The 12,084-nt window shown below is 38.8% G+C and overlaps 1 protein-coding gene across 4 annotated transcripts in view; it reads left to right on the top strand.

Annotated features, from left to right (window-relative positions):
- CAPRIN1 (cell cycle associated protein 1) overlaps positions 1 to 12,084 on the top strand; it is a 42,889-nt gene that overhangs the window by 28,626 nt on the left and 2,179 nt on the right. For 3 of the 4 annotated variants that reach the window (XM_082485458.1, XM_082485459.1, XM_082485457.1), the window contains 5 exons: positions 190 to 340; positions 3,349 to 3,543; positions 4,751 to 4,851; positions 5,764 to 5,827; positions 7,361 to 10,042. In XM_082485458.1, coding sequence (XP_082341584.1) covers positions 190 to 340; positions 3,349 to 3,543; positions 4,751 to 4,851; positions 5,764 to 5,827; positions 7,361 to 7,425 — 576 coding nt within the window. In that variant the 3' untranslated portion in view covers positions 7,426 to 10,042. Of the gene's footprint in view, positions 1 to 189; positions 341 to 3,348; positions 3,544 to 4,750; positions 4,852 to 5,763; positions 5,828 to 7,360; positions 10,043 to 12,084 lie in introns of those variants that run through there. The other variant, XR_014269330.1, reaches the window with a different exon arrangement.

Genomic DNA, 12,084 nt, shown 5'->3' with positions numbered 1-12,084 from the left:
TTAATATTGTATCCCTTTATTTTGATAGTCATTCCTTGTGTTGTTACACAAACACGGAATCAGTCATGTGATTACATAAAATAGACTTTGGTTATTCACATTTCTCAGACTTGCATGCTTCTTCACATGATGCGGTGAGGAATTGTAAAAAATGAATTGGACCAGAGAGCTATTTTTCTAATGTTGTAGGTATTCAACATGAATGCACCTGTTCCTCCTGTTAATGAGCCAGAAACCCTTAAGCAGCAGAATCAGTACCAGGCCAGTTACAACCAGAGTTTCTCCAATCAGCCTCACCAAGTAGAGCAATCAGATCTTCAGCAAGAACAACTCCAGACAGGTAAACTTATTTTAGCAAAAACTGAAATGGCAATAGCTTTGAGTAGAGCAGATGATCAGCGTGTGAAGTCCTAGATGATGTAGCAAAGCATGTCACACATTCTCAAATGTTCCTAGTCTTGAGAAACTTTCCCCAGAACAGTGCCTGTTTTTTGTTACTCTGTCTCGGTTTGAGTGTCCAGCAGGGGGTGAAATTCAGTATATGTATCTCCAACTGTTAAAAGAACTTTGCTACTTGATTCAGTTTTACATGGGTGTGGTGGGTTGACCCTGGCTGGATGCCAGATGCCAACCAAAGCGCCTCTATCACTCCCCTCCTCAGCTGGATAGGGGAGAGAAAATACAGTGAAAGACTGGTGGGTCAAGATAAGGACAGAAATCACTTACCAATTACTGTCACGGGCAAAACAGACTCGACATGGGAAATTAGTTTAATTTATTACCAATCAAATCTGAGTAGGATAATGAGAAATAAAACCAAATCTTTAAAACATCTTCCCCCCATCCCTCCCTTCTTCCCAGGCTTAACTTTACTCCTGATTTTTTTTCCTGTTTCCTCCCCCACAGCATTGCAGGGGGGACAGAGAATGGGGGTTGTGGTCGGTCAGTTCATCATGTGTTTCTGCCACTGCTTCCTTCTCACTCTCAACCCTTACTCCAGCATGGTGTCCCTCCCACAGGAGATAGTCCTCCACGAACTTCTCCAACGTGAATCCTTCCACAGGCTGCAGTTCTTCACAAACTGCTCTCCAGCATGGGTCTGTTCCATGGGTTGCAGTCCTTCAGGAACAGGCTGCTCCAGCGTGGGTCCCCCGTGGGGTTACAAGTCCTGCCAGCAAACCTGCTCCAGCATGGGCTCATCTTTCCACAGGACCACAGGTCCTGCCAGGAGCCTGCTCTGGTGTGGGCTTCCCATGGGGTCAAACCCTCCTTTGGGCACATCCACCTGCTCTGGCAGGTGGCTGCAGATGGATATCTACTCCACCATTAACCTCCACGGGCTGCAGGGGAGTCTCTGCTCCGGCACCTGGAGCACCTCCTCCCCCTCTTTCTTCACTGACCTTGGTGTCGCAGAGTTGTTTCTCTCACATATTCTTACTTCTCTCTTCAGCTGCAGTTGTGCAGGATTTTTTCCCCCTTCTTAGTTATGTTATCATGGAGGTTCTACCACCATCATGGCCAGACTCGGCCTTGGTCAGCAGTGGGTCCGTCTTGAAACTGGCTGACATGGGCCCTATCAGACATAGGGGAAACTTCTAGCAGCTTCTCACACAAGCCACCCCTGTAGCTCCCCTACTACCCACTACCAAAACCTTGCCACAAACCCAGTACAGGTTTAACAGGATTAAGGATTATTCTAAAGATGAGAGCAATATAGCAGAGTACTTGCTCTGCTGATGTTAAGGTTGGATGAGCCTTAAATTTGCTTTAAAAAAAAAAAAAAGAGTACTATTTGACATAACATTTTATAAAGGAAATAGTAAGCTAGAATTGAGAGCAAATATGGACTGCTTCTCACACTTCATGTAAGGTTCATAAAGATCTAGAACCTTTTGCTGAAATCAGTTAGACAGTGTTTGAATACAGCAGGCAAAATGCTTTCCAAGTTAGAAACTTAAAAAAAATTTAAAAAATCTTATGTACAAAGCTATTGTTCTCCCAGCACTCTTCTCACTTTCCCCTGAGGTGAAATTTGCAGATGGAGAGAGGGATTTTTGAGTGAAGGACACAGGACAGATGACAAGGGTGAAATGCTAACAACTACTGGAGGTGGAGTAAGGAAAAAGAGCCTGATCCATCTTCTCGATGACTGAGCTTGAATTTTGTCGTCTTTGCAAGTGGGGGATATTGGGGTGTGTGCATGGGAAGACAGAACCAAGTTTGTTGTCTATCTATATGTTTTTTGAGCTGTATACAGCATGTGGCAGAAAGACAGTTTGGGGAATGCTGGTGTTGAAGGTGGACCATGCAATATTAAATGCTTAATTTTATATAGCAGCTGAGTAAATGTAGCTGTTGATATGCAGAAAATGCAGTAGCTTTAGAACAAAACCTGCACACTAACTAAACAATCAAAAGGATGACTGCTTCATGCGTTTCACGAGAATCGATGGGAAATTGAGGAGAAGGGAGGATTTCTGCAGAAGTTCCATAGTGCTCTGTGGCTGAGTGAAGTAGACGTAAAGTTGTGCTCCCTGGTGGGTGATGAAAAAATCTTCCTTCCCTGCATATGAGAGGGGCTTTATCACTTAACAAATTTTCTTTGAGATCTCACTTCAGCATTTGTTATCGGGTTAAATTTTAAAGCTGTTTTGCTCTTGCATGCAGAATCCCTCCCATCTTTTGTTACTCTTACTGAGTCTGTGGCCCTCGGGTTGCTTCATTCCTGACGATTCCTGTAAAGTGAAGATGTTGTGGCATACCGTACTTCAAAGATGCAGTTAGTCTCAAGCTATGCAGTCTGCTCTTGCCTTTTGAGTAACACGCCCTGTATAAAGAAAGGATCCCTCAGCCTGTACAGTGAAAACAGCAGCCCTGGTAAAATGTTCCCACCTATTCCACTTTAGCACAGCAACACCTAACAGAATTTAGTTAGTGAAGGCAAAGATTTCTTAGTGGCTTTCTGCCAGTTCAGAGGGGAGGAAATTACAGAAGTGGGTTAGCTTACTCATACTATTTTTTCTAGAGTGTGTGTTGCTGATTTTTAAAGAATTTGAAGTAGCACAGGAAAATTGTACCTGCCTTAGGAATACTTGTTGCTGAGCTTACACTAGAGACTTCTTGACACTGACTTGAATCACTTTCTACTTTTTGTTCTAATATTGTGGGATATCTAACTAGTAAACTTGCTACTTAATTTTGCAGATTATTCTTTGAGTTGGTGAGTGTTTATTGATGTGTTCAACAGTATTTCAAAGCTTTGAATGTTGAATTCAAACAGCGTATATATGGGAACATAAATAAACACAGGATTTTATATTCCATTTTTTCTCCCCATTTCCAATATAGTGGTTGGTACTTACCATGGTTCCCCGGACCAGACCCATCAAGTGGCGGGTAACCACCAGCAACCTCCCCAACAGAATACTGGATTTCCACGCAACAGTCAGCCTTATTATAACAGTCGAGGAGTATCTCGTGGTGGATCACGTGGGGCTCGTGGCTTAATGAATGGTTACAGGGGACCCGCAAATGGATTTAGAGGTATACAGCTTTATTAAACACTCTCATTTGACTTTTACTTACTTCTTCCTGGAAACCGCCTCAAGATACCAAGTGTTAAACTGACCAACTGTTGGTTTTATACTGTAGTAGTATTTCTGTATTATACTTAAACTTGTAGTAAAATTCTGTTTGCTTTAGCGAACTTAAGCAACTTATGTTTTAGGTGTTTGGTTAGGCTTCCTACGAGGATGTAAACAAAGAAGCGTGTTTTCTGTTCTGTGCGGAAGGCTTAGTGTTAGTTTGATTAGGCATCTACTTCAAGTATAAGCAAACATAGAAATACCCCAACAGAATTTCACAGCCATCAAGTGAGGGATTCAGATGCCAAATGCTATTTCAAAAATGTATTTTATTTCCAGTTATGACAGAAGCAGTGTATTTTAAAGAAATCCATGTTTCATCATATTGAGGATAGGCTGGATAATGTAGAAATAAAAGAACAAAAAAGTCCCAAAGTCATTACTCCGAAGGAATTCCTCTAGTTTAGATAAATGAGAGAACTTTCATGATTCCTGGGGATTATTATATATGGCTGTCAATGTTACGAAGATGTGTATGTTAGAACAGGAGATAGAGACCATTTCCTTGTGATGTGTTCTGAGATTAGACTAATGGATACAGTACTGTGTGCTTTCGGTGTGATCTGTTCCTCTCGTGGTTAGAGAGTAGAGGAGAAACCTGTATAACAAAGATACAACTGATTGTAGTAGGGAATGCAGTGGTCACTACTTGTCTGCTTAAAATTGATCTGGACTCTGTGTGTTAGACCCTTGGAACTGGAGCTGTCCTTGGACATGGTTCCCAGCGCTCGGACAGTCTTGGCTCAGGAGCAGATTCTTGCTAGACTTGGCTGTTGTGGCCTTGCAGGTCACAGCTGTTGCATTTAGACCCTAGTATTACCTTTAGCTCTGGATTGAATATTATATAAATCAAACTTCAAATTACTAGAGCAATGCATTGGATTGCTGTCTCCTCCCATTTCTTACTAGGTCCTCGTTCTTGTTTCTTGTAGTAGTGTTGGCATCAATGTTGCACACATGTGCTTGACTTGCACATAAACGGTACTTACTGAAGGGTTTTTTCTCTCAGATTTAGGTAAAATGCTGTTACTGCTTTTCTTTATATGGTAGCATAAAGTAATAGGCTGTCATTTCCAAATGAAAGACTTTTGTACCCTGTTCCTTAGGAGGATATGATGGCTACCGTCCTTCCTTTTCCAACACTCCAAACAGTGGTTACACGCAGCCCCAATTTAATGCGCCTCGGGATTATTCAAACTACCAGCGGGTAAGCTACCATTCTATTGTGACAGTCTAGAAGCGGAATTAAAAAGGACCTGTCAATGAAAGCACTCAAACAAATCTATTAGTGAAAACTTTTCCAAGGACTTTGTTTATTGCTAATGAAGACATAAGTTTCAGGTACTGAACAGATACTTAGAAACAGCAGAATATTAAATGACCGGTTATAATGGGGAAATGTATTCTGTTCGGCTGATTGGTCTCTAAAGGAATTAGTCTAGTAATCAGAGCAAAGTTGAGTGAATTATAATGGACTCTTCGTTAAACATAATTATTTTCACAGCTTTGTGAGAAAGAAACTTAAAGAAGAATGTAAATCCATTGAAATTAACTTTTCAAACTTGTTTAGGATTGGCTGTCTTCTACAATGCTGAAATATTACTCTGAAATTTGCGCAGAATTTTGCTGTTCTGAAGGAAGTACGCTCAGTTTGCTCAAAGCTTAGACTGACTGGAAAATGTCTTAACTCTGTATATCCCTGAACAAGTATTTATAAGCAAATGAGATGACAGATTTTGATCCTGCTGTTAGAATGTCTCTTCATTTATTGACTGGTCCTTCAGCAAATTCATCTGTTTGACCTCTGTGTGGTTTGAAAAATTTGAACACTAAATACATCTATTTACACTTCTTATTTATATTGAACAACATATCCTGTAACTGGAGAGAGAATTTGTTGTTGTATGTTTTATTATGCCTGCTGGGTAGTAGTAGGAGTAAGAATTTATTTTTCTAAGATTAATTTAAACTAATAAAATGCTATATGTTGAACTCACAAGTGTTTTGTCAGTGCACATTGTTTTAAAAGCTCCTTATTTTATTGGCATTTAGTAGATTCCTGAAATAGAACCAAATGCCCAGGTTTTATGTCTAACTTATTTTCATTTCTTTGCTTCAGGATGGATATCAACAGAATTTCAAACGTGGCTCTGGACAAAGTGGACCTCGGGGAGCTCCTAGAGGTAATTCCTGAGTAGTGAATAATTGATTTGGGCTGAATGGAAATTTTTTTGATCCACATTCTAGAGTTCTGGATTTAAAAAGCAACCTCACTCAGCAGGTCACAACTGAAGAATAAGCTTACTTTCCTCTGACCTTGTAGTTGACCCTGCTTTTGAACGGAGGTTGGACTTGGAAGACCTCTTGAGGTCCCTATTGACTGGAATTATATTGTGATCCTTTGAACTTTTGGTGGAAGTTTAGTGGGCTGTTGAACGAGGAATTCTTTTAAAAGTTAAAACAACAATTGCTTTTGACACTTTAAATGTAACAGAACTATTTATTTCCCTTTTATTAATGAAAGCCTTAGGAAAGTGATTTTTTTTTTTTTTATGGGGTTTATCATGAATTAATATCTGCTTACTAGGTGCATTAGTAGGTTGCAGGTAAGACTTGTTTATGAAGCAGACATTGGGCTTGAGCTGGGCTGTCAGCCTTAAAAATTGTATGTTACTCTGTTGCGCTAAAAGATGTCCTACTGCATCTGTTATGGAGGTCTCTTGATCTAAGGATACAAAACTTCCTCCATGCTCCTTGACCCTACAGAAATGTTGCTTTCACCTTATGGAGGTGTGTTGTCCTGTAGCTTCATGAGAGTCTTTGCCCCGTGTTCATCTGAGAAAACAAAAAACCCCCTCTGCATACATAATGAGACTGTAGTTGAACTTCTTAATTTTATTTTCAACAGTATTTCCACAGTTCGGTTCGGTTGGGTTTTTCTTTTTTAGTAGATTTTTGGTGATGAGACCCTTCTGTCTTGATACAGACATTTCCATGAGAATCTTGAGTTGTCACCAGAGAGCCTTGTCAGTGAGGACAGCTCAAGGCTGTGTGTTGCACTGTCCGTGAAATCACCGTGTGGTAGTTTGGTTTTGAGGAGTTCTGTCTTTGACTGTCTTGATACTGAAAGCCCTGTAGTGTGGAACTGTAGCCTGAAGTTCAGCATAGTATTAGACTGTGGTGAAACTGAGAGTGTGTTTTAGGAAACGCAACTACAATGAAGAAAAGTCTTGAGGTTCATTGTCAGGGATACGCAGGCAAACATGAGAGGGATTTCCCAAGTGACGTACAATTCTCACATACTGCAAGTGTGAGCTATGGGCAGTCTCTTAACTTCCATCCTTTTATTCCTTCATTAAAACATGATTAGTTAGCTCATATTTAAAAATACAGTAAACGGATTATTCCTTAAATTACTGCGAAACTTTTTAGTCTGATGTTCATATCTTCATGACTTGATTTATTTTTTTTTTCCTTCATTTTTACTTGAAGTGATTACAACTTTGTAGTTCTGGGGAAAAAAAAGCATTGGGATAGAGCTGAAAAGTGTAAAGGCAGGTTACGTGCTGTTGAGTTTTGATTTGAAGTTTTTAGAACCATATATAGTCTAGATACAAACCTGGGAATTTTTACCCAGTTTAGACCAGCACTTTTAGGGATTTTTTTTAAACAACCTGACTTCATGCATAATTCAAGTGCCTTTTTATGTTTTCTAGGTCGTGGAGGGCCCCCAAGACCAAACAGAGGGATGCCTCAAATGAATGCTCAGCAAGTGAATTAAAGAAATTCACAGGATTACATTAAACGCCAAAAACACACTGGCCAGTGTACTATACATGTTACCAGAAGAGTTATTATCTATTTGTTCTCCCTTACAGGAAGTTTGTTGTAAAGGGACTATTTTCATTACCCATAATGACAGGACTACAGTTGCCAGCTTTATATTACCTGGATATGGAAAGGAACGAAACGTTTACTCTGCATGTTCTGTCCTAAGCATCATCTTGAGCCTTGCACATGAGATTCAGATTCCTCACCCTTGCTAAGAGTAAAGCAAAAAAGGCAATTTTCAGGGTGATCCAATATCCATGGTTAACTGAAGTGGCAGGAAAAAGCAAAGACTCACTTCTGACATTTAAAAGTGATGTAACAAATTTGGATAAAATCTGTAAATTCATAAAGATTTACTGTGGTGGCAGTTGACAAAACTTAATGTTCCCATGAAAGGATGGAAAAGGTGAAGTGTGGCTTGGTAGAGCAACTGCATTTCAGCTTTTTCTTATTAAATTGAAGCACTGAACAGTTAAAGATGCGTAGTGATGCATATTTCCCTACATAGACAAATAGGCTTATAGCCCGTTTTTGACAAAGAAGCAGCACCCTTAGCTACAGCACTCCTCATCACCAGGGCCCTGTTTACTGTGGCTAAGGATTTAAGATCGCTTGCATAACTGCTAATGTAATTGTGTAATTTTTTTAAAAAAAAAAAAAAAAAGGAAGAAAGAAAAAATAGCTTTGATTTGGCACTTCAACAAAATTTTGCAACAAATGTGAAATATAATCTGGATAGCCACTGTATATTTGATGTGAAGTATTTAGATATCTCTTTGAAACACTTTTAAGTTTCTTTGATAGCAATGACTTTTGTAAGGATTGGTATTCTTTATCATTCCTTATGACTTGCACATTGTCTGTCACTAATACTTGACCTTGCTGTATTATCACCTAAATAACTGATACCGGTACTGATGGAAATCTCTAATGGATAATCATAACACTTTTGGTCACATGTCCTTTTGTCTTTCCTGCAGCCTTGAAGGTTTTAAGAAATCTCAAATGCCCGCTGCTGCTGCCCTTTTAATTGCTATCTTTTGAAAAGCACCAGTATGTGTTTGAATTGATTTCCCCTTTTAAGGGAAATGACAGCCAGCAGTTACAGTTCTAATGGTATAAGCAAGACAAATAAAACATGTTTATAAAAATTGTATCCTGGAACACTGGTTTTCAACGACTGAAACAAATTTAATGTAATGGGGTGACATTTCATAAGGTTGTTTTTGTTTTGTTGTTTTTTCTTCCCCCTGATAGATTCTCTTTTTCCTGAATAGATGTAAACCCTCCTCCTGTTTTTTTTTTTTCTGATTTTATTCTAATAGCTGTGACTTCTTCTGGGAAACTTTCTTTTTACGGATTTTACTTTTCATCAAGGCAGCAATGTATAAAAGAAATGGCATAAGACTAGGAGCTGGAAAATACCAAGTCTTATTCAAGTTTTACTGCATACTTGTGGTATAATCTTTGGAAAATCACTTGTGCCTACCTTTTGCGCACATGCACTCTCTCTGCAGTGGGGAGAATATATTGATAGCTGCCTCCATAGAGGTGTTGGTAGTTCTGTTTCATTCTATAGCACCTGCAAGAAGAAAAGTGCTATATATGTTAAGTATTGCTCATCAAATGATTCCTACCTGTGGAAAGGTGAAATCAAAGAACAGCTACGTGTTATTTAACTGTTACATACCAAACTGAAGGTTGTTTTCATTCAGAGGGTCATTTCTACTTTGTATCAGGACTGAACTTTCAGAACTTGTAGTCAAGATATTTTGACTCCACGCAAATAGGTGGTAATATCACTTTTTCCATGTTCTGTGAGAAGAGCACAAATGAGAAATGTTTTTACTGAGAGAAGTGATAAGCTTGTGAAGAAGATAATACACACCAGTCATCTTGAAATGATGCTGAAGGCTAGAAGCAGCAGTTTTTGTCAAGGCCTACAAACATTCCGTACCAGTATAACGATATAAACTGCAGTCTGGTGAGAAGTTGCTGTTCTATGTCTTTTTTTAGGAAGCTATTACCAAGATAATAGTCCCAACTTTTTTTAACTGGAAAAAATAAAAAGGCAAACCTTTTAATGTTGAACTGATGTAGGAAAACGGTGAAGATTTTTTTTTTCAGTTTATTTTTGTGTGCATCTGCTTACTTTTTAAATGGTTGGTAGAACACAAACTATTCAGCTTTTTCCATTGCACACCAGATGCTTCTTTAATAGCTAATTGTAGTTTGACAGTAAACTTGCAGCATACTAAATTAAAGACCACTGAATGGATCAGAACATTCCACTGAAGGTTTTGGAGTTGTTGGGTTTTTTTTTAACTGAAATTTATTAATAAAACTCTGAGTAGTTGAGAGGCCTCTTAAATGAGATACAACTTTGTAAGACTTTTCATGTATGAAAACGGTCTTTAGAGTAGCTGCTCTGCTGTATGCTGATAGAGGCAGATCTGTTATAATAATAACAGTAAAACAAGTAGTTAAGATGTGTTTAATTTGGGAATTTGCACTGACTACTTTAATTCTAATACATGCGTCTAATAAACAGTATACTGAAAAATTGCCTTGAGTCACAGTATGGCACATAGATCCACTAACTGATTTTCTGGCCTGTTCAGGGGAGCTTATAAGTATCTTCACTCCATAACTTAGCTCTAGATCTGAGTTACGTCCAGATCACAAGCACTCCTAGATACATTTCTTTTGAAAAAGGTCGTCTTTTGAATGAAGACCGTTATAAGAAATGATCATAGTGAGGCCAAGCGGTGGCAGTTCTGGGCTGGTTCTGTTGCAGAGCCTCTCCTGGATGCCAGGGAGTGAGCTGTGCTTATTCTAGTTAGGTGCTGCAGTAGGATATTTCAGGCCCAATGCCTGTGGCTAGAAAGCACGAGCAAGCGTAACGAAGTGCTACTTCTGAGCCTGTATGTAGACACATCAGTTGCACTCTTTGGTGGTTTTACTTGGTTCTTCTGGGAGCGTAACAGACTAGTTATGACTGCCTTGCATATACAGCTACTATGAGGAGATAAAGATTTTTATTGGCGGGGGCTTCATTAATATTGCTGGGCTGTGATAATGTACAGTGGTACGTGTTTGAGAACAAACTTACAGCTTCAGTGTCTGTCTTCCTCTTGGCTGTAATACAAGGATTCTTGAGTAAATAATCTATAAGTCACTCGAGTTTCCAGATGCTTCTGCCTAATGTTACTGTGTCTGGGAAACTTGGATCATTCCTAGAAGTCCTACAACTTAAAATATTTTAACTTGGAAATCAAGAGCTATTGTCTCATTCCGAGGGTCAGTTTTGTCCTACATTTTACTTCTATGTTCTTCCTCTATACAGGCTGTCTTTTTAAGAACAGTTCACCAATATGGTTTTGGGGTTTTGCTGTGGAGATCTCGAGTTCTAGCTTAACCCCTGTTTTATTTCAAAGATGCTGTCTTTTTTGTATAGAAATCTCCAAAGCATAAAATCATCCAGAGTAATTAGAAGAGTAATGTCGACTTCTTGTTAATAGCGAGTTAATGTATTCTGCTGTGGCTTTTTAACTGTCAGAGAACTTAGTGACCTTAAAAATGTGTCTTCTCAAAATATCTTGCTGACCTTATTAGACAGGCAGATTCTTTGATTGGGTTAGAGGCTACCTTCGTATGTGTCCCTGGAGAATGGATCAAGCTTGCTTCCTTTTCTCTCAAATGGCATTTGAGAGAAAAGTTACTGAAAGGGCTTTAACTCTAGACAAATATTGAAAAGATGATAAATGATATTGAAAAAATGGATAAACTTCATATGATTAAAAGCAAATAGGGCAAAACCTCTGTAGTCCAGCAGAATAAGGTACAAACCCAATTGATCAGAAAAATCTTGATCTTCCTGGTTTTGTTTTTGTTTGTTTGTTGGTTTGTTTTTTTTTTTTAAGTTCTGACGTTGCCTAAGCTGAGTAGTTGACTTTTCTTACTTTTTCTTTGCAAGAATCATTCATTTTAAAGGCACATCAGAGATACAGGTGTTTGGGCTCAATGGGAGAAAATTGTGCCGTATTCTTCAATTTTCTCCCATCCCAAGTTTTCTGTGGATATAAAAGGACATGAGAACGCTGCTCATTAACCAGCCCCATTGATGTGGGTGCTGGTCACATCTTGAAAAACAAAGATCATCCCTCTTGCTTATGCGAAACTGTTCTTGAATAAAGTGTATGCAAAGTTTTGAAACAGGTAGTTGAAGGTACAAATTTATAACGAGTTGAGGTTTGCGACTATATGAAGTAGACTGTGTATTTTAGTCTTTCAAGTCTCTGCACCCATTTTTACAGTATTCCAGCTGAATATGGGTGGGACTAAAAGGTTTTTAATTGCTTGAGCTGGCACCAACAAAGTTCTACAGATGGGGTGGGTAGGTGTTCTTTACCAGTGATTCACCTAAAAAATAGTGCCTCGTGTGAAGAGCAAGCAGGAAACGGTCCTGAACAATAAAACTTTCCTTTTGAACTTAGAAGGATGGTTTCCTTATTTAAATCTATGCTTAAATACAGTTACAATTATTGTTTGGAACTTTACTGGAAACTCAAACATTGCAAAATTGTGTAGTTTCCTTCTAATTCTGGTT

This window comes from Vanellus vanellus (assembly GCF_965231255.1).
Source record: "Vanellus vanellus genome assembly, chromosome: 6".
In the NCBI taxonomy this organism is placed as follows: Eukaryota; Metazoa; Chordata; class Aves; order Charadriiformes; family Charadriidae; genus Vanellus; species Vanellus vanellus.
The sequence above is the reverse complement of the archived record's forward strand: the minus strand, read 5'-3'. Positions and strand labels throughout refer to the sequence as shown.